Raw genomic sequence first — 26,071 nt, 5'->3', positions numbered from 1 at the left:
TTTGGATATATTCCCAGAGTGGAATTGCTGTATCATATGGTAATTGTATTTGTAATTTTTTAGGATCCTCCAACACTGTTTTCCATAATGGCTATACCAATTTACAATCCCACCAACAAGGCAAAAGTTTCCTTTTTGTCATATCCACACCAGTGTTTCTTATCTTAGTTTTTTTATTACAGCCACTTTTAACAAGGCATGAGGTAATATCTCACTGTGATTTTAATTTGTATTTCCCAAATGACTAGCTATGTTGAGCACTTTTTCATGTACCTGTTAGCCTTTCATACATCTTCTTGGGGAAATGTCTATTCAGGTTGTTTGCCCATTTTTTTAATTTATTCATTTTTTTAGAGAGGAGATAGAGAGACAGAGAGAGATAGCAAGGAGAGAGAGACAGAGAGAGAGAAGGGGGAAGGAGCTGGAAGCATCAACTCCCATATGTACCTTGACCAGGCAAGCCCAGGGTTTTGAACCGGCGACCTCAGCATTTCCAGGTCGATGCTTTATCCACTGCGCCACCACAGGTCAGGCCTTGCTCAGTTTTTAGTTAGGTTATTTGTTTGGTTAAAGAGTTACACGAGATCTTTATACATTTTGGATATTAACACCTTATCAGATAAATAGTTTGCAAATATTTTTTCCCATTCCCTAGATTGTCTTTTCATTTTGTTGATGGTTTCTTTTGCTGTGCAGAAGCTTTTCAGTTTGATGTAATCACACTTGTTTATTTTTTATGTTGTTGCTTGTGTTTTAGATGTCATAGCCAAAAAATCATTACCAAGATCTATGTTAAGAAACTTAATTCCTATGTTTTCTTCAATGAGTTTCATGGTTTCAGGTAATATATTTAAGTCTTTAATCCATTTTGAGTTCATTTCTGTGAGTGGTAAAGCTATGGGTCCAGTTTCATTCTTTAACATGTAAATATCCAGCACCATTGATTGAAAAGACTGTCTTTTCTCCATTGAGTATTCTTACCCTTCTCACATATTAATTGACCAGATAGACTTCAGCTTATTTCGTGGCTCCTGATTCTTTTTCATTGGTCTATTTGTCTATTTTTATGCCAATACCATACTGTTTTGATGACTACAGCTTTATTGTATAGCTTAAAATCAGGAAGTATGATGCCTCCAGCTTTGTTTATATTTCTCAAGTTTTCCTTGGCTATGTGGAGTCTTCTGTGGTTCCGTATAAATTTTAGGAGTGTTTTTCCTACTTCCATAAAAAATGCCCTTGGAATCTTGATAGGGATTGCAGTAAATCTACAGATAGCTTTTGGTAGTATTGATAGTTTAACAATATTAATTCTCCCAATCATGAACAATGAATACCTGTACCATTTATTTGTATCTTCTTTGATTTCTTTCATTAATGTCTTATAGTTCCCAGTATGGAGATCTTCTGCTTCCTTTGTTAAATTTATTCCTAAGTATTTTATTATTTTTGATGGTATTGTAAATGAAATAAATTTCTTTTTCAGAAAAATTCATTTTTAATATACAGAAACAACACTACTGATTTTTGAATACTGTATTAATTGTGCATCAGGCAACTTTATTGAATTCATTGATTAGACTGAACAATTTTTTTGTTGTATCTTTAGTATTTTCTATCTATAGAATGATGTCATCTGTAAATAGAAACAATTTTACTCCTTTTTTTGATGCCGTTTATTTCTTCTTCTTACCTGACTGCTCTAGCAAGAACTTCTAGTACTGTGCTGCATAGGAGCGGTGAGTGGGCACCTTTTCTTGTTCCTGATCTGAGAAGGAAAGCTTTCATCCTTTCATCACTAAGCATGATGTTAGCTTTTGGCTTGTCCTAAATGAACTTTATTATGCTGAGATATGCTCCTTCTATGCCTAATTTTTAAGAGGTTATTTTTTTATTATGACTGAATGCTGAATTTTGTCAAATGCTTTTTCTGTAGCTACTGAGATAACCATATAGTTCTTCTCTTATTAATGTGATGTATCATTGATTTGCATATGTTAAACTATCTTTGCATCTCAGGGTCACACCCACCTTCTTTTTAATGTACTGCTGAATTCTGTTTGTTAGTATTGTATTGAGAATGTTTGCATGTATATTCATCAGGAATATTGGCCTGTAGTTTTCTTTTCTACTGGTGTTAGTTTCTGGGGTGGTTTTTTTTGTTTGTTTGTTTTGGTTTTTTTTCAGAATAATGCTGGCCTTTTAAAATGGGTTTGAGAGCATTGCCTTTTCTTCAATTTTTTGGAAGAGTTTGAGAATGACTGCTTCTTAAATTTATTGAATTTAGAGAGAGAGGAAGGGAGACAAGGAAAAAGAGAAACATTAATTTGTTGTTCAACCTACTGATGCATTCATTGGTTGATTCTTGTATGTGGGGACTGAACTCGCAACCTCAATACATTGGGACAAAGCTCCATCCATTTGAGCTACCTGGCCAAGACAAGAAGGAATGGTTCTTTCTCTAAGTGTTTGGTAAAACTCACCAGTGAAGCCACCTGGTCCTGGACATTTATTTATTGGGAGCCTTTTAATTACTGATTCAATCTCCTCACTAGCAATTGGTCTATTCATATTTTCTATTTCCTTCTGATTGTCTTTTTTTAATTTATTTTTTAAACTTAAACAACAAACACTTATTTCTCACAGTTCTAGAAGCAGGGAAGTCCAAGATGAAAGTACATGCAGATTCGACATTTGGTAAGAACCCCGGTTTAGAAAGACCCATCTTTCCTCTGTGTCCTTGTATGGTAGAAGGGGCAAGGGGGCTCTCTGGGGTCTCTTTTATAATAGCACTAATCTCATTCATGCAGTTCCACCCTAATGACATAAGCATCTTCCAAAGGCCACATTTCCAAATGCTCTCACATTGGAGGTTAGATTTCAACATATGAATTCTGGAGGGACATAAACATTCAGTTGATAGCAGCACCCTTTCTCATAAACTTCCTCACAGTCTAACAATTCTCAATACAACATACTAGACAGTCTAAATTAATTTATTTAAAGAACCTACCAGGACCAGGTCATGTATGCTATACAAAAAAGTGTGGATTTATCTGGAAGACAAGAGAGAAACAGCACAAGTTTTCAACAGATGGTTAGCAAGGCATCTCTGTTTTAGAAAGGTTATTGGGATAGAAGTGTTCTCGGATTCAGTCTTACTAAATTGTTAGTTTATGATCCTTTGAATTTCTATGGTATCTGTTATGTCTCCTTTTTCCTTTATACTTTTGTTGATTGGGTCCTTTCTCTTTTTTCCTTAGTCTAGCTAAGAGTTTGTCAATGTTGTTTATCTTTAACAAAGAACATTAACTCTTAGTTTGCTTAATCTTATTTATTGTTTTTCTGTCCTTTATTTCATTTACTGCTGCTCTAATACTTATTATTTCCTTTATTCTGTTAACTTTGGGGTCAGTTTGTTCTTTTTCTAATTTCTTAAGGTATAGAGTTGTTCATTTGGGATCTTCTTTGCTTTTTTTTTTGTATTTTTCTGAAGCTGGAAACGGGGAGAGACAGTCAGACAGACTCCCGCATGCGCCTGACCGGGAGACCAGGATCCACCCGGCACGTCCACCAGGGGCGATGCTCTGCCCCTCCGGGGCATCGCTCTGTTGCGACCAGAGCCACTCTAGCGCCTGGGGCAGAGGCCAAGGAGCCATCCCCAGCGCCCGGGCCATCTTCTCTCCAATGGAGCCTCGCTGCGGGAGAGGAAGAGAGAGACAGAGAGGAAGGAGAGGGGGAGGGGTGGAGAAGCAGATGGGCACTTCTCCTGTGTGCCCTGGCCGGGAATCGAACCTGGGACTGCCGCACGCCAGGCTAATGCTATACTACTGAGCCAACCGGCCACGGCCTTCTTTGCTTTTTAATGGAGGTGCTTATCGCCATGCATTTCCTTCTTAGAATTGCTTTTGCTGAATCCCACAAGTTTTGGTATACTGTGTTTCTGTTTGCATTTATCTCAATAAACCTTTTCATTTACCCTTTAATTTCTTCTTTAATCTACTGGTTGTTCAAGAGAGTGTTGATTAATTTCCATGTGTTCACAAATTTTCCAGTTTTCATCTTATGATTGATTTATAGATTCATGCCATTGTGGCCTAAAAAGATACCTGCGGCCCTGGCCAGTTTGCTCAGTGGTAGAGCGTTGGCCTGGTGTGTAGATATCTCCAGTTTGATTCCCGGTCAGGGCACACAGGAAAAGTAATTATCTGTTTCTCTACCCCACCCTGCTCTCTTCTCTTCTCTCTCTCTCTCTCTCTCTCTCTCTCTCTCTCTCTCCCCTCCTCCTCCTATGCAGCCATGGCTCAATTGGTTCAAGCAAGTTGTCCCAGGGTGATGAGAATGGCTCCATGGAGCATCCACCTCAGGTGCTAAAAATAGCTTGGTTGCCAAGCAACAGCCATATTAGGGCAGAGCATCCCTACCTGGTAGGGGGCTTGCCAGGTGCATCCTGGTCAGGGCACATGCGGGAATCTGTCTCCCCTCCTCACATTAAAAAAAAAAATAGAGATACTTGCTCAGTACGATTTCAATCTTCTTATATTTGCTAAGACTTGTTTAGTGGCATAAAATATCTTAGAAAACATCTCACATGTGTTTAAGAAGAATATGTATTGTGCTGTTGTTGGATAGAATGTTTTGTATATGTCTGTTAAGTCTATCTGGTATACATATAGTATTGTTGAAATCTGCTGTTTCCTTACTGAGTCTATAAATGAGATTCATCCATGGTTGAGAGTGGGGTATTAAAGTATCCAATTGTTATTGTATTACTGTTTATTTCTCCATTTAGATCTGTTAGTTTGCTTCATGTATTTAGGTGTTCCAATGTTGGGCACATAAATATATAATTACTACACATCTTCTTGGTATACTGACCCCTTTATCATTGCATAATGACCTTCTTGTCTCTTTTTTCTATTTTGACTTAAACTCTATTTGTTTGACATAAATAAAGCCTAAAACAGCTTTTTTTAAATGGTAATTTCACCAATCCTGCTAATGTCTCCAGGCAGCTGAAGCCCTGTGCTAAAAAACAAATGGCTGAGGATGACTCTGCAAAGAAAGAGATACAAAGGCATGGGTTTTGGTAAATACATAAATTCCTTCTCCTAGAGCCCCAAATTCTAGATCTACTAATTTTTCTTCCAGAATCACAGTGTAAACAGGCTAAGTGGATTTGCATTCATCTCCCTTGGAATGAATAAATCATTCCTGAAACTGCATATGCAATTCAAAAACACAGTGGAAGTCATAAAAGAACAATTTCCTCAACAAGTAGGAGATGACCGTGGATAGCTGAACTCAGAGGTATTATTTGCAGTGCCAGTATTAGAGTCTAATAATTTGATCTGAATGACAGTGCAATATATTTTATAAGTAGCATTTCACATAAAATAAACAGGTTAGTCTTTCCTGGGAAACCTAACACAAATACATTATATCTTAATGAAAAAAATCAAAATAATTCAAGCTTCAAAATACAAAAAGCAGGGAACAGATCTGTCTCATATGTTATAGACCCTATGAGTAATTTAGGCAAAAGATAACAAAAAAATTGCATAATATATCTCATTTCAACCACATTCATTATACCCAATAGATTCGGTGCATTTTAATCCTGCTCTCAATGCAAGAAAATGTTATTATTTTAAAGTACCTCCTTAAAATACTTCACATTGTCTCCTAAGCAATATTTAAATATTTTTCAAAGCCAATTCCAACAACAATTTTTAATGTGTTATTCATTTAAACTGGCTCAGTATTACTAATTATCCACTAACAGAAGCTAAAATCCTCTTTCGTAAAGCCTTCTTGTTAATTTAGCCTTGGATTGATAATGGTAATCTCTACCCGTAAGCATACCTGGTATAAACAGTGGCACACACTTCGAAGCTGAGGGGGGAATTCTGAGGAGGAACTGATAATGGCATGGAAGAACTTTTCAGTCATCTGAAGGAGGTTCCGCTGGTTTTCCTCAAGGCTCTCTGACTGTTCTAACCTACAAAAAAAGGGGGGGGGGGGAAATAAATGAAAAGCAAACAAAAACCCTCTTTAAGAGATATTCAGCCAAATGCAATGTTTGGACTTTGCTGGCAACCTGATCTGAACAACTAAAAAAAGTATATATATTGAAAATTGTGTATAAAATTCTTATTATTTATAGTCTTACAAATTCAGTATATAATTTTAAATATAAAGGGGCTCATGAGATCTTTATCTTTTATTTCCATGACTTCTGGTAAAGTTAAACATGCTTTCACACATTTTGTGGCCATTCATGGTTCCCTTATTTTGAACTGTCTTTTATATCCAGTGTGATATTTCTAACTTCTAGTGTCCCTCCCACCAGTACCTAAAATTCAGTTTGTCCAAAATTAATTGATTTTTCCTCCTACTCTTCTGTCTTACCCTGAGCTCCCCATGTGGCCAATGGCACCACCACTGTCTCAAGCACATCACGCTGGTGACCTCTGATGTCACCTTGGCCTGCTGTACTCCATTACTTTCCACATTCAATCAGGGCTGCTAATTCAATGTGACCTCTAAAGTTTTAGCATTTTTTTATAAGTAGCATTTCACATAAAATAATGATTATGATTAAAGGCAGAAATTTGGAGGAAGCCTGACCAGGCAGTGAAGCAGTGGATAGAGCATCCGCCTGGGATGCTGAGGAACCAGGTTTGAAACCCCGAGGTCGCTGGCTTGAGTGTGGGCTCACCAGCTTGATTGCAGGGTCGCCAACTTGAGTGTGGGATCACTGACATAACTCCATGGTCACTGGCTGAGCCCAAAGGTCACTGGCTTGAGCAGGGGGTCATTGGCTCAGCTGGAGCCCCCAGGTCAAGGCACATTTCAGAAAGCAATCAATGAACAACTAAGGTGACACAATTATGAGCTGACACTTCTCATCTCTCTCCCTTCCTGTCTATCTCTGTCCCTCTCTCTCTCACTAAGAAAATAAGAAATTTGGAGGACAAACTTATAAGGTTTAAATTTCAGCTCTAACACTACTGATCACTATGACCTTAGTCAAGATACTTAACTTCTCTGTGCCTCAAATTTTTTTATCAATAAAACAAGAATAATAATCCTGCCTACTTTATGGGGTTTAAATTTCATCCAATAGCTATCAAATCCATGTAGCTTTACCCAGGGCTCCCCAAATGACATAATCTGAACTCTTACAACACATTCCCTATGAAACTCACTACTTAACTATTTGTTAAATGTCTTACCTCCCCTAAACTGTAATCTCCTTGAAGGAAGGATTCATATTTATCCCTTCAAAAACTAGCATCTTACCAAGCAAGTATTGAGTAAATACTTGATTTCAATCTCTTAACTAGTAACTTTTATTTATATACTAATTTACACATTACATAAATGCTTGGGACATTCAAGTCATCACTCTGGAGTCCTTGCAGCTGTGTGGTACAGCATATGGATGCAGTAAGAGCTGACAAATTAATGTGGATACAGGCAGGAAAGATTTCATGAGATAGGTGAGTTCTAAAGGAGGGACAGAAGTTGCACAGGCAAAAAGTAAAGGCATCTCAGAAAGAGAAATTAGGCAGAGTGGGTACTTAATTCAATCTAATAAACATTTACACACATCTACTATTTGCCATCTTAGTGCCAGGCGCAGAGAATTCAACAATAATTGGCCTCTGATCTTCTCAAAGAGGTGAAAAGCATGCACACATTACGTAGTGAGTACAATAATTCAAGGATAAAGGCAAAAGAGCAAACCAAAGACAGATATGATTAATTTGCATGGCTGCTGGCTGCTGGCTGCTGGGAAGCCCAAGGCAGAAAACGAATTTGAAATATGTGGAGAACTAAAGAGACTGGCCTGAATATGGGGACTGTGTGCAAGGAGATCAGTTAAGAAGCTATAATAATAATTCAAATCTGAGCTACTGAGGGCACAGGAATTTTATGATCTTAAAGAACAGATGAACAACAACATAGCAATTTACTTAACAAGGCCAGAAGAGATTTCTAGAAACCTTGACAGTTCTTGTCTACTTTGTGGGAACTTTTCTCAATGAGTCAACTTAGTAGTAGGTACATTGCAGCCTGTTACAGGTATCCCTCTAAAACAATAACGTTAAGGTCCTAACTGAAAGACAGACAGATGTGGCTTAGAAAAAGCAAGCATAACATAATTGTTTAAAATCACTCAATCAACAAATATTTATGAAATGTCTACTATAAGCCAGATACTATAAATATTCATAGGAATATGTACAAAATGTAAAAGAGCCAACAGTCCAGATGGGAAATAAATTTCTAATACATCAACACAATTGTTACAATGATGATATAGAACACAGAACAAAGATTATTTGTTCATGTGTAGTGTGTGAACACAGTGACACCAGGTGACAGAGAGAAAGCTTCACAGAGAGGGTGGTTTTAAAATTATACTCTGCATTATCCTTCAGCCTCTTTTCCTTTCCCTAAGTCACTCATTATATGAGGAAAGAGGAAAAGAGAAGATAATTAAGTATGCCCAGCTCAGTATCATCCTCTTCATTCTAACTAAATATGTTTGCCTACAGAAAAGATGTATTCTGCTCTGCTATCCCCTTGTGTGGTAAAAAGCTTGCCAGCCACTCTGAGGGAAGTTTGAAGTTATCCACCTGTATAAGGGATGGGGTAGATGAGTTTAATTCAAGGTGAAGTTTTAGAAAGCCTATTTGTCCATATGATCCAAAGCTGCATTCTCCAAACATTTTTATAATAAAGGGATGCTGAGTTGTGAGTGCTTCCCCTATCCTTCCTCCCTCTACTCATTCAGTTTTGAACTTGGCCAGAGAAGAGGACAATTATTTATTAGGCATCTCCAACCCCAACAAACCCCATGTGTTGAGCCACTTCAAAAATATAAAACAGACATATTTCACTGGAGCTAACGTACAGAGAACATAGGAAAGAATGACAAGAAGAAGTGATGGTGGATTATAGGCAGACAACTCTAAACTTCATAGTGAAGTCAATGAGGAACAACTGGTGGTTTCTAAGAAAAAAAGAGACAAGAAGATTTGTGTTTCAGGACAATTCCTACAGCAAATAACCTGAAAATGAAAAAAAAAAAAAAAATCTGGGACAGTAATTAGGGAGTTACCGCCAAAGTCAATGGGATCAATATAGTATTGCTAAAATAAATTATCATGTAGCCAAACTATGAAATAATATGCAAGAGTTAAAAAGAAAGATACACACACAGAGAGAAAGATGTACAACATGATTAAGTTAAAAAGATTAAGCCTGACCAGGTCATGGCGCAGTGGATAGAGCATCAATGTGGGATGCTGAGGACCCAGGTTCAAAACCCCGAGGCCCCTGGCTTGAGTGCAGGCTCATCTGGCTTGAGCACAGAGTTGCTGGCTTGAGCGTGGGATCATAGACATGACCCGATGGTTGCTGGCTTGAGCCTAAAAGTCACTGGCTTGAAGCCAAAGTTGCTGGCTTGAGCCCAAAGTTACTGGCTTGAGCAAAGGGTCACTGGCTCAGCAGGACACGCCTGGTCAAGGCACATATGAGAAAGCAATCAATGAACTAATGTGACACAACTATAAGTTGATGCTTCTCATCTCCCTTCCTGTCTTCTCTCTCTCTCACACACACACACTCAAAATAAATAAATAATATTAAGTTGCAAAACCACTTATACAATATGTTACCATTTATATTATACACTCACATTATAATAATTTCCATAACTACATCTACATGCAAATGCACTGAAAAAGAACAGAAGAACAGGCTAAAGTAGCAACAGTGCTAAAGTTCTACAAGTAGTATTCAGACACCTTTAATAATACCTGCAATTGCTTTTTAGAAAAATGTATTTGCAGGTAACTTTCATAATTAAAGACTAATTTTAAGAGTCAAGGAGAAGGCCCTGGCCCATTGGCAGAGCATCGGTCCAGTGTGTGGATTTTCTGGGTTGAATTCCCAGTTAGGGCACACAGGAATAGTGGCTGTTTTTCTACCTTCCCCCTCCCCTTTCCTCTCTCTCTGCACCCACCCCACCCCTGCAGCCATAGCTCGACTGGTTCAAGTGCATTGGCCTGGGGCACTGAGGATGGCTCCATGGAGCCTCTGCCTCAGGTGCTAAAAATGGCTAGGTTGTCAGCATGGCCCCAGATGGAGGTTGCCAGGTGGATCCCGGTTGGAGTGCATGTGGGAGTCTATCTTCCCTTTTCTCAATTGGAAAAGGAAAAAAAAAGTCAGGGGAGAAATTGTGAAGCAAAGGTCTACTATTATAGAGTGCCTATACCAAGACCCTACCATTGTAGTGGTAGTGAAAAACAGAGAGCAGTTGTAGATGAAAGGATGACAAACCTGGTAGGGTCCACTTCAAAGCTAACATGTTGCCAGTCAGAGGATGTGATCACAATTCGTAATAAAGGATCCAGGAGTTTTTGTAGGTAGGTAGCACCGTATACCTAAAGAAATACACAAGCAGGACTTTATTATGCCTGACTCAGTATCTTGCATTAAAGACATTCTGCTCTGTACATGCTATACACAATCACTGTTTGGCATACCTCCGCACATAAACAGATAAACGGATACAAACCTTGAAACAGAAGGTCATTATTTTACTAGCTAAGCTGTTGCCTCGGAAAAGAGTCTGCATTGAGTCTGCCAATTCTACTTCCTTAGAAAACATGTTCCAGAGCAGCTGGTACAGTAAATGCCGAGAATCAAACAGAGTCACTAGAACTCGAGCTAATTCATCCTGAGAACAAAACAAATTGTATTAGCGTGAACAATCCCAGTTTTTTCGTAAGCAGGAAACTGAAAGGCAAATCTAACACTGACAACCACATGCTGAATCGAGGTAAATGGTGACTGATAATTTTTCCTTGGGGAACTATTTGTGTACATATGTCTATAATAGATGACTACTCCCACATACTTAGAGTAGCTATTAATTCTAAGGATTAATTATGAAAGCTAAGAGATGACTAAGCTTTAAATTTTTAAATTATTTTTATTTTTTATTTATTTTAGAGGAGACAGACAGAGAGAGAGAGAGAGAGAAGGGGGGAGGAGCAGGAAGCATCGACTCCCATATGTGCCTTGACCAGGCAAGCCCAGGGTTTTGAACCGGCAAGCTCAGCGTTTCCAGGTTGACGCTTTATCCACTGCGCCACTACAGGTCAGGCGTGATGACTAAGCTTTAACGACAGAAAAAACCCCCAGATTCAGCTTAAAATGTATGACAAAAATGAAAGAGTAGAAATAGAAGGTGACGGCAAAAAGTTTAGTTTGATATGCACAGGTCATTTTCTCAGAAAACAAGTGAGTAAGAGTAAGACTTTGGTAACAAGAACTCTACTCTCTCCTCACATGGCCAGGGAAACCCAGTAAGATCTGAACATGGGCAAGGCAGAAAAACAACAACAATGAAAAGACTACAGGACTTGCAGGAAGTCAGGAAAAAGACCTGGTGCACTCAGATCCAAGAAATTAGCAAGATTTATGTACAAAGTGAGGGTAGAGGGCTAATTCCTATCTAGTACCTAAATGAGAACCCTCATAATTTTACATAGTAAAGTATTTTGGGGGTACACTCAAGAAAAATGATGTGACAGGAATCACTGGTGAACCATACATTCTGGGAAGAGAGAGAGAAGAGGAGACAAAGTCTCTGTTCTCATGGAGCTCACATTCTGGTGGAATTAGAATAAGTAATTGAGTAAGCACATTAATTTCACAAAGTGAATAAATGCTGCAAAGAAAATATAACAAGGTAATGTGACAGAATGACTGTGGGTGTGGTTTTGACATCAGAACTGAAACTTGAATAACCAGAAGTCAGCCATGTAAGAGGGCAGGGAGGAAGCATTCCAGGCAGCAGCAGCTGGAAGAGAGTTGAAGGGTGGAAATAACCCTAATGTGTTTCATGGACAGTGTGGTTTAAGTTTGGCAAACAAGGAAAATGGCATAAGATGATGTCAGAGATGAGGTAGGACCCAGACTGAGTAGGGACTTTAGACCAAACTTTTGAGTTTTACTTTTAAGTATGAGGAGTAAGATCCTACAGCTTTTAAGTGGAAATAAATCTACAGGTAATGATAGATTACTTTATTAGTTATAATTTAAATTGAGATCATTTTGGTACAATAAAATGAAATAGCCTTTTAACATAGAAAGGGATATGACTTCCTAAATTTTTAGCATATATTATTAATAATAATATGATTTGGGTCCTAGCCAGTTGGTTCAGTGGTAGAACATCGGCCTGGTGTGTGGATGTTCTGGGTTCAATTCCCAGTCAGGGCACACAGAAGCGCCCATTTGCATCTCCACCTCACCCTCCTCTTCCCCTCCTGCAGCCATGGCTCTACTGGAGCAAGTTGGCCCTGGGTGCCAAGGATGGCTCCATGGCCTCCGCCTTGGTGCCAAGAGCTCGGTTGCTGAGCAATGGAGAAACGTCCCAGATGGGCAGAGCATCAGCCTCTAGTGGGCTTGCTGTGTGGATTCCAGTAGGAGTGCATGTAGGAGGAGTCTGTCTCTACCTCCCCAACTGTCACTGAATAAATAAATAAATAAATAAATAAAGATATGATTTTATGGAATTTTATATTAAGAGGCCAAATAGCCATAGTATGTCTCCAGTGTTTAAAACACGCAACATCAGAATTTCAAACGCAAATAGTACTTAAAATTTTTTAAAAACTATATAATGCATCGTTAAAAAAAGTTATAAATTGGAGATAATAAATAGGCACATTGAATTCTAGTTCTAGCATTACCAACAGCTAAATATGATATTTAACACTAATTTAGTATATGAAAAAACTAGACCAGATCAATGGTTTGGGTTTTTTTTTTTTAATTTTTTTAAATTTATTCATTTTTATTTATTTATTTTTAAATTTTTTTTATTTTTTTTTGTATTTTTCCAAAGCTGGAAACGGGGAGAGACAGTCAGACAGACTCCCGCATGCACCCAACCAGGATCCACCCGGCACACCCGACCAGGATCCACCCGGCACGCCCACCAGGAGACAACGCTCTGCCCACCAGGGGGCGATGCTCTGCCCCTCTGGGGCGTCGCTCTGTTGCGACCAGAGCCACTCTAGCGCCTGGGGCAGAGGCCAAGGAGCCATCCCCAGAGCCCGGGCCATCTTTGCTCCAATGGAGCCTCGCTGCGGGAGGGGAAGAGAGAGACAGAGAGGAAGGAGAGGGGGAGGGGTGGAGAAGCAGATGAGCGCTTCTCCTGTGTGCCCTGGCCGGGAATCAAACCCGGGACTTCTGCACACCAGGCCGACGCTCTACCACTGAGCCAACTGGCCAGGGCCAATTTATTCATTTTTAGAGAGGAGAGAGAGGAGAGACAGAGAGAGAGAAGGAGGGAGGAGCTAGAAGCATCAACTCCCATATGTGTCTTAACCAGGCAAGTCCAGGGTTTGAACCGGTGACCTCAGCATTTCCAGGTCGACGCTTTATCCACTGCGCCACCACAGGTCAGGCCCAGATCAATGGTTTTAAGTTTCTTTTCATCAGTGTTTAAATGAAAGTTTTCAGAGGGACATATAAGAAGTTTGAATTTTACACTTAAGGTATGATACTAGTGACGACCAGAAGCTCCAACCACTTCCCCACCACTGAAAACCACTCAAATAATACCTGAAATTTCTTCAGTCTCTGAAGTTTTAGTAACTCATTCAATAAACATTCACTGAACACATGAATTTTGACCCATCAGCTACGTGGCAGGCACTTTTTGTTTCCCACTTTCAATCAACTTACCCACTGAGAACAAGGAACCACATTGGCCAGAGCCATAGCTATAGGGAGCTCTCCCTGGTCACCCATCATGGTGACCAGCTCCACCAGTCTCTCAAACCGATCTGCCAACACCGTTTCTGCAAGTGTGTCAAATTCTGTGCCTTGTTGGAGGATTTTTGTCAGAACTTCCATAAATGTAGCTCTTGTCTGGAGATCTTTGTGATAACCTAAACCTGATATGGACAGATAGGTGCAAATTTACTAACATGACCTTGTTGAAAAGATTTACTGGTCTTACATGCCAATTCTCTAAGTTTTAAATTTCTATATGAAGTTCTCATTTTATCTCACCTATGGAGTGCATGAGGCCACTGTCCACATTGGCATTGAGTAGGTTGGACATTGCAAGGACCGTACAGTGCCTCAGTGATGCCAGCCTCCGAGACATGCCCCGTTTCCTGCCACCTGTTTGTGCGTTTTCATCTTCAACTTCACTACAGTCGTTCAAAAGGTTCATAAACAAAGTGAAGTACCTGAGAAATAAAAAGACTGACTTTTATATAGCGAAAGCCACATAAACCAGAAAACTAACCAGACATTCTGAAATCACATGAGTATTACAAATGAGTGGGCCTTGGGTATCTGCTTCTCTCCAGTCCTGGGGTAATCAGCCAGTGTGGTTCATCATGCAGTGTGCTCTGCTGAATATGATTTCATCCCGGCAAAGCCCAATACATAGTTCATCACACAAACACCACACAGATGCAACATAAACGCATCATTTTTCATCTTTAACCTATAAAATTAGTGGTCCAAATAGGCAATCTGAGCTATATTGCGTTAATAAGGCAATCTGGGTTATAGTGCCGATAAAAATTCACTGATTAGATAGTTTTCTTTGAAAACCACAAAACAGCTATTTTCCTATCCCACTCCTGTCACAGGGAATATTGGCTTCATGCACATGTGATACTTTATGAGATAACAGCCGATAGCCATAATACCAAAGCAATGATGTCCATGTTCTAAATAGAATCATTTAGCACTTTGATTACACTTTCTTTGTTTTGCTGTGTGGGAGTTGGTTTTTTGCTTTGTGCTTTTGGTAACTGAAATTTACTTAAGAAATAACTGTGATTTGGCTTCCATTAATTCCACACCATCTCCTTCCTCAGGCTGCAGCGGGAGACCAGCCAGGAGTGAAACTACAGCTTCCATGCTCGCCTGGTCCAAGTCTCTGAAGAAAAAGTATTTAAAGACCATAAGTCTTTTAGGTTCTTCCACTCCACCATCCCTCAGATAAACTTCTTCCTAACAGACACAAACTTTAGGAACTACCAACTTCATTAAACAAAGTGTTAATAAAAACCTAAATAATTTGCGTTAATATGCAGACCCAGAATAAAAAACATTTCAAGTTGAGGAGAGGGTGATAATAACTTTCTATAGAGTAATCTTGGCCAAATGATCACCTTAAATCAAAAGACTGCACTACAAAACCAAACCTGGCCAAAAAAATACATGTAAATGGTTATTTTGTAGTTCATAGTGTTTAATTATTTTCTGATATGACACAATAATAGGTGTCATATCAATGATAATAGGTATTTATTATCATTAGAGCAAAGTTACTTTTTAAAGTGACTCAAAATAATTAAATTCCTCAATAATACATTTGTATCTATTCACAAAATAAATATAATCTAGAGTTTCATATATTTTACTTTCCAATAACTGTATAGTATCCTTCTTAAACAGACAACACTAACTTTCCAAACAGCACTCTCACATACTTTTACTGTCAGTCTTTCAGTTAAAAAAATAGTATATAATTAAAATGCAAAAGTTTGATATCCAAAAGAACAATTTCCATACACGTAAAATATATGTTCAACAGCTACACTGAAGCAAGACTAATGCCAAGAGCAACGCTGCTAGTGCTTACAGGCCATTCTCTTTTTTACCTTGTAAGACATTTCACATCATCATCTGCTGCTTGGTTTGATGTTCCCATCACCCAGTCTGTCAAGTATTCTACCATCTTATTCCTACAGAATGGCAGAGAAAAGGAAAATAACAATTTTTAAAGTCATAAATATACCATTTTAATAGTGCACACAATGTGTCAAAATCACCCAGGCAACAGGACAATTTTATAAAAGAGATATTGCTATCACAAATCTAACAGAAAGGATCAAACACAGGCAACCTGGATACTGTCCCTCCTTGTTAGCCCTTAGCTAGCAGCAATCTGGAAACAGAACCAAATTCTTAGCTCAAAGATAGTATAATATTATTTTTTTTTAAATGCTGTCAAGGGCGCAAAGCTTTGGGAACTGTGAAAAGACATGAAGAGAAAAACAAGCACTTAAAAAGCTCCTTTTCTATCCATTCCCCCCTCTGCTTCCCATAATAACTAGGTATCTACTGTATCCTGCACTTGATTTAACATTTTAAGATTTAAAAGACCCTACTTTGCTCTTTTAAGAACTCACCTAAATTTCATCTCTTGACAAAATGACAGGTCATCTCTCCTTGCCATCATTACCTCGACTAACTGACACAGTTTTGTTTTTATTTGAATTGCATGGACCATATTCCCAAGCACACGAACATATCTATTTGGACACGGAAACATTAAAAAAAATCATGACATAAACAAAAGAGAAGGTTTTCTAAATGCTTTAATTTCTTAGAAAAATTACTAAAAATAAAGCTGAAAGATTTTTATTTTACTTATAAAGAGAACATATATAACTTCTGGTTACCTTATTATCACACCCTAATTTGGGAGCACTAAAGAAAAGGATGGCAAATTGCTTCACTAATAACTACTAATTAATACCAATGTGTTGCTGCTACGTTTCAGTAGAATGCTTACCTGACCAAATTTAACATCATCGTTTCGATGCTAGCTTGCCCCAAGTGTTCAGAGCTGCCTTCAGTGTGATTATCCAGTAAGTTCTTCATGATAGCTATGGTTTGCTCTACAAATTGAGTATTGGTGTCAGTCAATAAAACCTATACGAAGAACAAAATACATCTGGAATCAATGCACAGCAGACAGACCACAGTGAGATGAAGCTGCCTGATCTAAATGTCACACACATGCAGAAATGCCCCCATAGGCATCCATCCAACCAGGCTCAGAGACACTCATACCCATACCCAATACACTTACTTATAACCCCCACACCATACACTAGAGTTCCTAAAAAGCAGACTGATCCCACATAAGATCATTCATTTTTCTGTAAATTTTTGCTTACTGTATTTCTTTTAAAACTTGTGAATGTTCATACCTATATCTTATTAAATATTCTAAAACATTTTAAACAAGTCAATCTCTTCGTAGGGAAAGGTGTAAAAATTAGGCAGAGCACACTTTACCTGTCCTTGTGAGTCAAAGAATTTGCTGATGGTATTCTTCAATTTGTTAAACAGCATTGGGTAAAGAGCAGGACTCAATTCTAGACCAACCAGATCCTTCACATTGGTCCGTATCTGAAGTCCCACTTTCTCATGGTTACACACCATTAAGGACAGCAGTCGGTCCATAAATTTGCTGACGGGTGTATCTGCATTTCCTTCTGAGGACATCACTGAAATCATGGAACCCTTGCGTTCACTGACTGGGCCCATGGGTGGGCTATAGGTTGCCAGGCCAGAATTGCTTCTCTGCTGCAGGCACACACCTCCAAGGGCACAAAGAAAGCCGGTCATGTTGATCCATTCCTGTAGGGAGTCTGTGTCAGACAAGTCTATGGATCCTCCTCCACTCACATGAGACATTCGCCTCTTGACAATGGTCTTGTGAAGGCTCTCTGCAGCCTAAACACAAAATTTTTATGGGAAGCATAAATTCATCCTAAATTGATTGAGAAACCTGACAAATTATTTTTATCCAACAATTCTTCCATGACAAAAACACGTATCTTACATTTTAAAAATCCAAGTTTTCACTCTGCCATTTCTAGTCACATCAAGGGGTCTCTTACTTTTGAAGGAGGATGAGCCTTACAGAATTGGGGGTAGCAATAAGCACAGGTACAGTATCAGATAAAGAAAGTAAGCCTGACCAGGCTGTAGCAAAGTGGATAAAGCGTCGGACTGGAACACAGAGGACCCAGGTTCAAAACTCCGAGGTCGTCAGCTTGAGTGTGGGCTCATCCGGCTTGAGTGTGGGCTTACCAGCTTAAGTGTGAAATCACAGACATAACCCCATGGTCGCTGGCTTGAGCACAAAGGTCACTGGCTTGAGCAAGGGGTTACAAGGTCTGCTGTAGCCCCCTGATCAAGGCACATGAGAAAGCAATCAATGAACAACTAAGGTGCCACAACAAAGAACTGATGCTTCTCATCTCCCCCCCTCCCTGTCTGTCTGTCCCTATAGTCCCTCTCTCTCTGTCACACACATACACACACACAAAGAAGGTGGTGATGGACTGCAGCTCAGAAAGAAACAAAGTCTCGAAATATACTGCTCGCAAAAATTAGGGGATATTTCAAAATGAATATGAAGCAATGAAAAAAAAGAAGCATTTTATTTTTTTGTTAAACAAGAACATCAGAAAAGCAAACAAGTCAAAGAAAGTTGTTTGATTATGCAAATGAGATGCAAAACCAACTTTTATTCCATTGATGAACATGAACTATACAAAAGGCTGAAAGTAATGGAGTATATCTACATATTCTCTGATCCCCTAATTTTTGTGAGCAGTGTATTTGCTTATATCAATTCCTAGACACAGAACCAATGTCTATGATGCTTCAAGCTTCAAGGAATATAAGCATTTGGAGACTTAAAACCAAGAAGTGTATGTCCTTACCAACTTAGTGACTGCCCAGGTTCAAGTGCTCTGTGGCCAGCTTTGTAAACATTGTACTATTAATACAGAGTCCATGTGGGAAGATGAGAGTAATCAAGGGGAAGAACCACTTAACACAGAGAATGTAATGGAGAAAGTACAGGAAGACAAAAATCAATAGAAAAAAAAAATCACACTCTATGAGAATCTATAATCTGAGGAGAAGTATTCAAAGTTCTAGTCCTGTTAGTTTATGGAGTTTATGATTACTAGTAAGTTCTTCATTATAGCTATGGTTTGCTCTACAAATTGAGTATTGGTGTCAGCCAATAAAATCTATACAAAGAGGCCTGACCTGTGGTGGCGCAGTGGATAAAGTGTCGACCTGGAAATGCTGAGGTCGCCGGTTCCAAACCCTGGGCTTGCCTGGTCAAGGCACAAATGGGAGTTGATGCTTCCAGCTCCTCCCCCTTCTCTCTCTCTTCTCTCTCCCTCTCTGTCTCTCTTTCTCCCCCTCTCTCTCCTCTCTAAAAATGAATAAAATAAAATAATTTTTTTAAAAAAATTCAAAAATAAAAAAACCTATACAAAGAACAAAATACATCTGGAATCAACACACAGCAGAATAGGCCACAGCGAGATGAAGCTGCCTGATCTAAATGTCATACATATGCAGAAACGAGAAGGAAAAACTCTTACTATGTGTGGCAAAACTTTTTTCAAATTCAATTTCCCTTAATGCTGCTTATAAGCATAATACTCATTCTACCACAGTGAATATATTAACCCAAGAAAGGAATATATTTGGGGCATTCTGTGATATGAATGATGTAGAAGCATCACTGTATTGCTTGCTTTTTTTTTTTTTTGTATTTTTCTGAAGCTGGAAACGGGGAGGCAGTCAGACAGACTCCCGTATGCGCCTGACCGGGATCCACCTGGCACGCCCACCAGGGGCGTCGCTCTGTCGTGACCAGAGCCATTCTAGCGCCTGGGGCAGAGGCCACAGAGCCATCCCCAGCACCCAGGCCATCTTTTGCTCCAATGGAGCCTCGGCAAGCAGATGGGCACCTCTCCTGTGTGCCTTGGCCGGGAATTGAACCCAGGACCTCTGCATGCCAGGCCGACGCTCTACCACTGAGCCAACCGGCCAGGGCCACTGTATTGTTTTCTTATGTATGTTTTGTGAGAAAAATGGCCCTCCTTTTATGAAGAATTGCTTTGAATATGGAACTCCTAAAACTTTGCTGTTTTTTTTTTTAAGTGAAAGGCAGGTAGGCAGAGACACAGACTCCTACCGAATGCGCCCGACTAGGATCTACCCAGCAAGCCCCCTAGGGGGGCCTCCTCTGCCCATCTGGGTCCATTGATCCAAGCTATTTTAGTGCCTGAGGTGAGGCCATAGAGCCATCCTTTGTGCCTGGGGCCAACTTTGCTTGAACTGAGCCATGGCTGCGGGAGAAGAAGAGAGAGAAAGAGAGAGAGAGAGAGAGAGAGAGAGAGAAGGGGAAGGAAAGGGGTGGAGAAGCAGATGGTCGCTCAACCAACCGGCCAGGGCCTGTCATTTCTTCTAGTACATGTTTTTAAAATAATTGTATCTATTGTTAGAATACGGTGATATATCCCTGTTTTTGTGCAGCACATTACCCCTTTTAGGACCTTTGTGATCAGATATGCAAGCTCTTTGGTCAGGAGTTAAGACAACAGTGTGGCTTGCAATATGGCTGACTTAGTCTGGAACACAGAGAAAAAGTCACTGGGTATAGCATTATGCTTTAATAAAGAAAGCTTAGAGCTTGCACTTAAGTGCTTTATGTTACCTACTTTGACTATGAGGTTAGTTGAACTAAGTCATATAACAAATCAACTTCACACTTTCATGATCTGTGCATTAATGAATCATTGGTATCAGACACAGAAACGTCCAAAGCAAAAGAACTTGCAGACTGGCTTAGTAGCAACAATGTAGTAGAACATACATTTGGACCAAATTTATATATTCAGATTATCAGAGTGCCAGGTGATTTTGTATTTTTGGGCAGTGGAAGGACAAACTGAGTACTCAGCATACTGACTGCATTTGGGCTGTAGCACAGTTGAAACACTGTACTTGGTACATATCTGACTTATTTCCTTCACTCATCAACAACTTGAATACAGAACCACTTAGATCCCTCCTTAATTCGTCTTAGCTCCTGAGCCAAGTGTTCAAAGTGAACAGACAGAGTACTTGGCATTGGTATTGATTAAAGCATTATGGTATGTTGAACTAGCAGTTAAAGCTCAGCTATCTAGAGTTCTTTCATGTCTTTTATCAAATGCTAACCTTCCCACTGCAATAAGAAAGAGAAAGAAGAGCTTGGAAGAACAGCTCCATCACCTTGGTTATCTGTAACTAGTTCTGAAAGCAGTAATATGTGAAATCCATCAAAGTGGAGGCAGTTACATGGAAATGGATGAACAACTTATTAATAGGACCAACATACACAAGAGCAACTTTCAGACACAGGAATCCATGCAGGAAAGGTCTGAAGAAACTGACAACAGTGAGGAGATGGAAAGAGTGGTTCTGGTAGCAGCAGAGGACACAGTGATGGATCTAGCAATGAGGTGAATCCCAACCATGCAAGCCAGTCACCTGGGAGCCCTGGCAGTGAGGTATAGTCAAAAGACACTGCAGATATTGAGATCTTAAAAAAGAAACTGAAGGTGATGATCACAGTCAAAATCCTCCTAAAAGCAGCTGTGATAAAGATTTTCAAAACAGAAAGTTAGAAAGTCCAGCAGTTACTTAGGGGATACTTAGAAGTGGCACAAGCAAGGGAACAGGAAAGGACCTGGTTTTTAACACTAAGTCAATGCTATTGGTAGATAATCTAATACAAATGCTTGATGTCTGTTCACACTCTGAAGTCCCAGAACGTATTTCAGGAGAAATGACTGCTGCTCGTCTTGTATTACATGCACTGGGGATTTTCTGGGGAGATGCCTGGGAATAGATTATTTTTAAGCTAAATTGTTACCAGTTTATTGGTGCACTGCATCACCCCCTCCACAACCACCATGATAGGCAAATATAATCATATGTTAAGTGCAAATGATGTCAGTCGCAGTAGCTCCCAGGTCAGTGCAAAATTAGGAAAACAAAAATATGGCTGATTTTGATGGTGAAGAATCTGGGTGTGAAGAGGAACTAGTTCAGATTAATTCACATGCAGAGCTAACATCTTCCCAATTTATATCTATTTACCATGAACATCTTAGTCTACAGTCTGCAGTTCATAAACATCAATTCAACAGTAATGCTGTGACAGACATCAATTTGGATAACGTTTGCAAGAAAGAAAACACTTTGTTGTGGGATATTGTCCAAGATGATGATGTAATTAATCTTTCTGAAGGCTTAATAAAAGAAGCAGAGAAATTTTTCTGTTCCTTAGTATGTTGGTTTATGTACAGACAGAATTTAGTAAGATTCACTGAAGGTTCCCACAAAAATTTAGGAAACAACAGGTCAAAAGGAATTAAAATTTTTTTCTGCATTAGTCAAAGTTCATTTTGTGTACTTTTATTGACTAGGTGTGGTAGATTCATAGTATTTAATGTACCATGACCATCACTTCTCGACCTTTTGGCTAAGATCAAGTGTAGTATCTGTTCTTATCAGTTTAATGTACCATGACCAACCTATTTTTTTTATTTTTTTAGTAATTGTGGTTTTCATATTAGGTTTAAAGACTTTTCTCTCACAGAGGTCATATCTTATCACTCAGTCTTGCTTTTTTTTTTTTGTATTTTTCCGAAGCTGGAAACGGGGAGAGACAGTCAGACAGACTCCCGCATGCGCCCGACCAGGATCCACCCGGCACGCCCACCAGGGGGCGACGCTCTGCCCACCAGGGGGCGATGCTCTGCCCCTCTGGGGGCATCGCTCTGTTGCGACCAGAGCCACTCTAGCGCCTGGGGCAGAGGCCAAGGAGCCATCCCCAGTGCCTGAGCCATCTTTGCTCCAATGGAGCCTCGCTGCGGGAGGGGAAGAGAGAGACAGAGAGGAAGGAGAGGGGGAGCGGTGGAGAAGCAGATGGGCGCTTCTCCTGTGTGCCCTGGCCGGGAATCGAACCTGGGACCCCTTGCATGCCAGGCCAACGCTCTACCACTGAGCCAACCGGCCAGGGCCTCAGTCTTGCTTTTTTCAGCACTTGTTAGCACTACTGATTAGATCTCCTTCAACAGAAACAAAGGAATAATAATTATTATTCTCTTCTCGACTCAGGGAACACAGTGGTGCTTACTCTGTTTTAAAATCACAGTTAAATATTGTTGAACTGTAACTATATATAAAGGAAGTTAAATAAGCTACGTGAAGTTAAATTTAAGCTGAAATATAAAGAATTTTGATATGCCATTGTTCTTCCAACTGGGTGGATCTTTTGTGTCTATGACTTCTGTAGTGCATAAAGAATCAGGTTTATGTTTTTTCTTTAGTGTGAATTCTGCTGTATATTTATATATTTCCTATTGGGGCTCAAATGATTACCACAAGTTTCTTTAATTTTGGTTTTGTTCCATTGGTACAATTTTAGGTCTCCTTTGTCTTACACTATTTTGATAATGTTGTTCCACTCTCTTTTGCTAATGTTGATGTAGCAAATTCAGTTATTAATTCAGTTTATATGATATTTATTTTATCGTATATTATTTTCAGGTTACCTCTGCCCAGGTCTGATACATCTAATTTTATTAAATATTTAAGTGCTTCAAAATATTTTACCTAATTGCATTAGGAAAAGTATGTGCAATATTTTATTTTCTACTTTTGGTCTTCAAAAGGCTATAATTTAAACAAACACAATAGAAAACTGCTTCCATGCAGGTGTCGGAAACCACGAACAGCCCTCTGGTCAGTGGGTCAATTGCCGCATCTGGCATATATTCTTTAAAAAGAAAGCATTTAATGGCTGGATGATATTTTATTACTTACATAGGAATAACAGTTAATTTTAAAGTCATTGTGAAGCCAATGAACAGTTTGTTTAAGTGGCTGTAATGATTCACATTCCCCCCATATATGCATCTGCATACCCCAGATCTAGTAATTCTACTGCTTAGTATATATCTTACAGAAATACATCCAGATGGTCAGTGAAAGACACATTCAAGAATGTTTATAACCAGTGGTGGATTCAGCCAGTTTGCACCGATTCGGCAGAACCGATACCTAATCCTTTGAGTTTGGCAAACCAGTTAAAATGGCACTTGTAATCAGGCTTCCCTCTAAGGTGGGTGCCTGGGCAGCCGCCCAATGTGGAAATTACAAGTTTACACTCCTTATTCTTTTTTAACGTTCATCTGCGCAACAGCGTATTCTAAGCGCCTATAGTAATGTTCATTCCATCCATAGGTGAAAAAAATTTGATGGAACTATGCTTGTAATATTTATTTATCCATTTCATAAAACTCATTATACCTTTGATGAAATACTACATTTTAATTCCCTCACATTTGTTACTTCAGTAAACAAACATATAATGTAAAGAGAATAAGTGCCAAACAACTAGGGAGTGACAAGCTGTCATTAGAAATACCTTAAATATAATAGCAAATGTTGGAGAGGCTGTGGAGAAAAAGGAACCCTCATACACTGTTGGTGGGAATGTAAAGTAGTACAACCATTATGGAAGAAAGTATGGTGGTTCCTCAAAAAACTGAAAATAGAACTACCTTATGACCCAGCAATCCCTCTACTGGGTATATATCCCAAAAACTCAGAAACATTGATACGTAAAGACACATGCAGCCCCATGTTTATTGCAGCATTGTTCACAGTGGCCAGGACATGGAAACAACCAAAAAGCCCATCAATAGATGACTGGATAAAGAAGATGTGGCACATATACACTATGGAATACTACTCAGCCATAAGAAATGATGACATTGGAACATTTACAGCAAAATGGTGGGATCTTGATAACATGATACGAAGCGAAATAAGTAAATCAGAAAAAAACAGGAACTGTATTATTCCATACGTAGGTGGGACATAATAGTGAAACTAAGAGACATTGATAAGAGTGTGGTGGTTACGGGGGGGAGGGGGGAATGAGAGAGGGAAAGGGGGAGGGGGAGGGGCACAAAGAAAACAAGATAGAAGGTGACAGAGGACAATCTGACTTTGGGTGACGGGTATGCATCGTTCATAATTGAACGACAAGATACCCTGGTCTTGTTATCTTTGAATATATGTATCCTGATTTATTGATGTCACCCCATTAAAAAAGTAAAATTATTAAAAATAAAAAAGAAATACCTTAAATAACAGTTTTATTGTTTTTTGGTCAGGCATTATTTAATACTTTTTTCATTAATATTTTAAAACTCTTTCTTATAACATAATCTAGTTTTGTGTATCTTTTATTGTTCTTATTTAAGTATTAAATGCATGAGATAATAAACTACCTTTTAGCATATCTTTTTTTATACTTACAACGGTCATTAGGACAGAGAACCAGATGTTAAATTATTTGAATCCCACCACTGTTCATAATAGCACTATTCAAAATAACATATTTTTTGCATAGCTATCTGATGCCAAAAATGAGTCAAAAGAAAAATTAAGTTATTGACTGTCTGTCAAATGAAATATTACATAGCAATAACAATGAATACATAGAATAGTGTGAATGAAACTCACAAACACAATGTTGCGTGAAAGAAGCCAAATAGTGTATATCTGTATCACGCCATTTATATAAAATTATGTAAAGTTTAAAAACAAACTATCGTATTTAATAGTCAGGATTATGGTTTCTCTTGCATTGTTAATAACTGGAAGGAGGCACAATGAATGTTCCTGGTATAATGGTAATGATTCATTTCTTGATTTGGGTGCTGCTTGGACAGGTATGTTCACCACCTAATATTCTGAATTGTCATTTGGATTAATAGATGATTTTGTTACACTTAAATTTTTTTTCTTAAGTGAGAAGCGAGGAAGCAAAGAGACTCCTGCATGCTCCCCAACCAGGATCTACCCAGCAAGCTGCCTATGGGGCAATGCTCTGCCCATCTGGGGCTACTGCTCTGCTGCTCAGCAACCAAGCTATTTTTAGCACCTGAGGTGAGGTCATGCAGCCATCCTCATTGCCCAGGGCCAACTTGCTCCAGATGAGCCATGGCTGTGGGAGGAGAAGAGAGAGATAAAGAGAGAGAGAGAGAGAAAGAGAAGGGAGAGGAGGATGGGGTCAAGAAGCAAAAGACTGGCCCTCTCTAGCTGGCTCAGTGATAGAGCGTTGGCCTGACGTGTGGAAGTCCTGGGTTCGATTCCCAGTCAGGGCACATAGGAGAAGCGCCCATCTGCTTCTCCACCCTTCTCCCTCTCCTTCCTTACTATCTCTCTCTTCCCCTCCCACAGCCAAGGCCTCATTGGAGCAAAGATGGCCTGGGTGCTGTGGACGGCTCCATGGCCTCTGCCTCAGGCGTTAGAATGGCTCCGGCCACAATGGAAC

The 26,071-nt window shown here is 39.3% G+C and overlaps 1 protein-coding gene and 1 pseudogene across 5 annotated transcripts in view; one reads left to right on the top strand and one right to left on the bottom strand.

Moving 5' to 3' along the window:
* Positions 1-26,071, bottom strand: part of NF1 (neurofibromin 1) — a 246,036-nt gene that overhangs the window by 116,100 nt on the left and 103,865 nt on the right. For all 5 annotated transcript variants that reach the window (XM_066263280.1, XM_066263276.1, XM_066263279.1 and 2 more), the window contains 10 exons: positions 17,149-17,589; positions 16,640-16,779; positions 16,254-16,376; positions 15,723-15,806; positions 14,879-14,995; positions 14,110-14,291; positions 13,780-13,991; positions 10,595-10,756; positions 10,357-10,460; positions 5,866-6,001 (listed from right to left, as the gene is read on the bottom strand). In XM_066263280.1, the coding sequence (XP_066119377.1) occupies positions 5,866-6,001; positions 10,357-10,460; positions 10,595-10,756; positions 13,780-13,991; positions 14,110-14,291; positions 14,879-14,995; positions 15,723-15,806; positions 16,254-16,376; positions 16,640-16,779; positions 17,149-17,589 (1,701 nt within the window). The remainder of the gene's footprint in view (positions 1-5,865; positions 6,002-10,356; positions 10,461-10,594; positions 10,757-13,779; positions 13,992-14,109; positions 14,292-14,878; positions 14,996-15,722; positions 15,807-16,253; positions 16,377-16,639; positions 16,780-17,148; positions 17,590-26,071) is intronic.
* LOC136327704 (U2 spliceosomal RNA) lies at positions 22,182-22,282 on the top strand (annotated as a pseudogene).

Source organism: Saccopteryx bilineata, chromosome 2 (genome assembly GCF_036850765.1).
Source record: "Saccopteryx bilineata isolate mSacBil1 chromosome 2, mSacBil1_pri_phased_curated, whole genome shotgun sequence".
NCBI lineage: Eukaryota > Metazoa > Chordata > Mammalia > Chiroptera > Emballonuridae > Saccopteryx > Saccopteryx bilineata.
The sequence above is the reverse complement of the archived record's forward strand: the minus strand, read 5'-3'. Positions and strand labels throughout refer to the sequence as shown.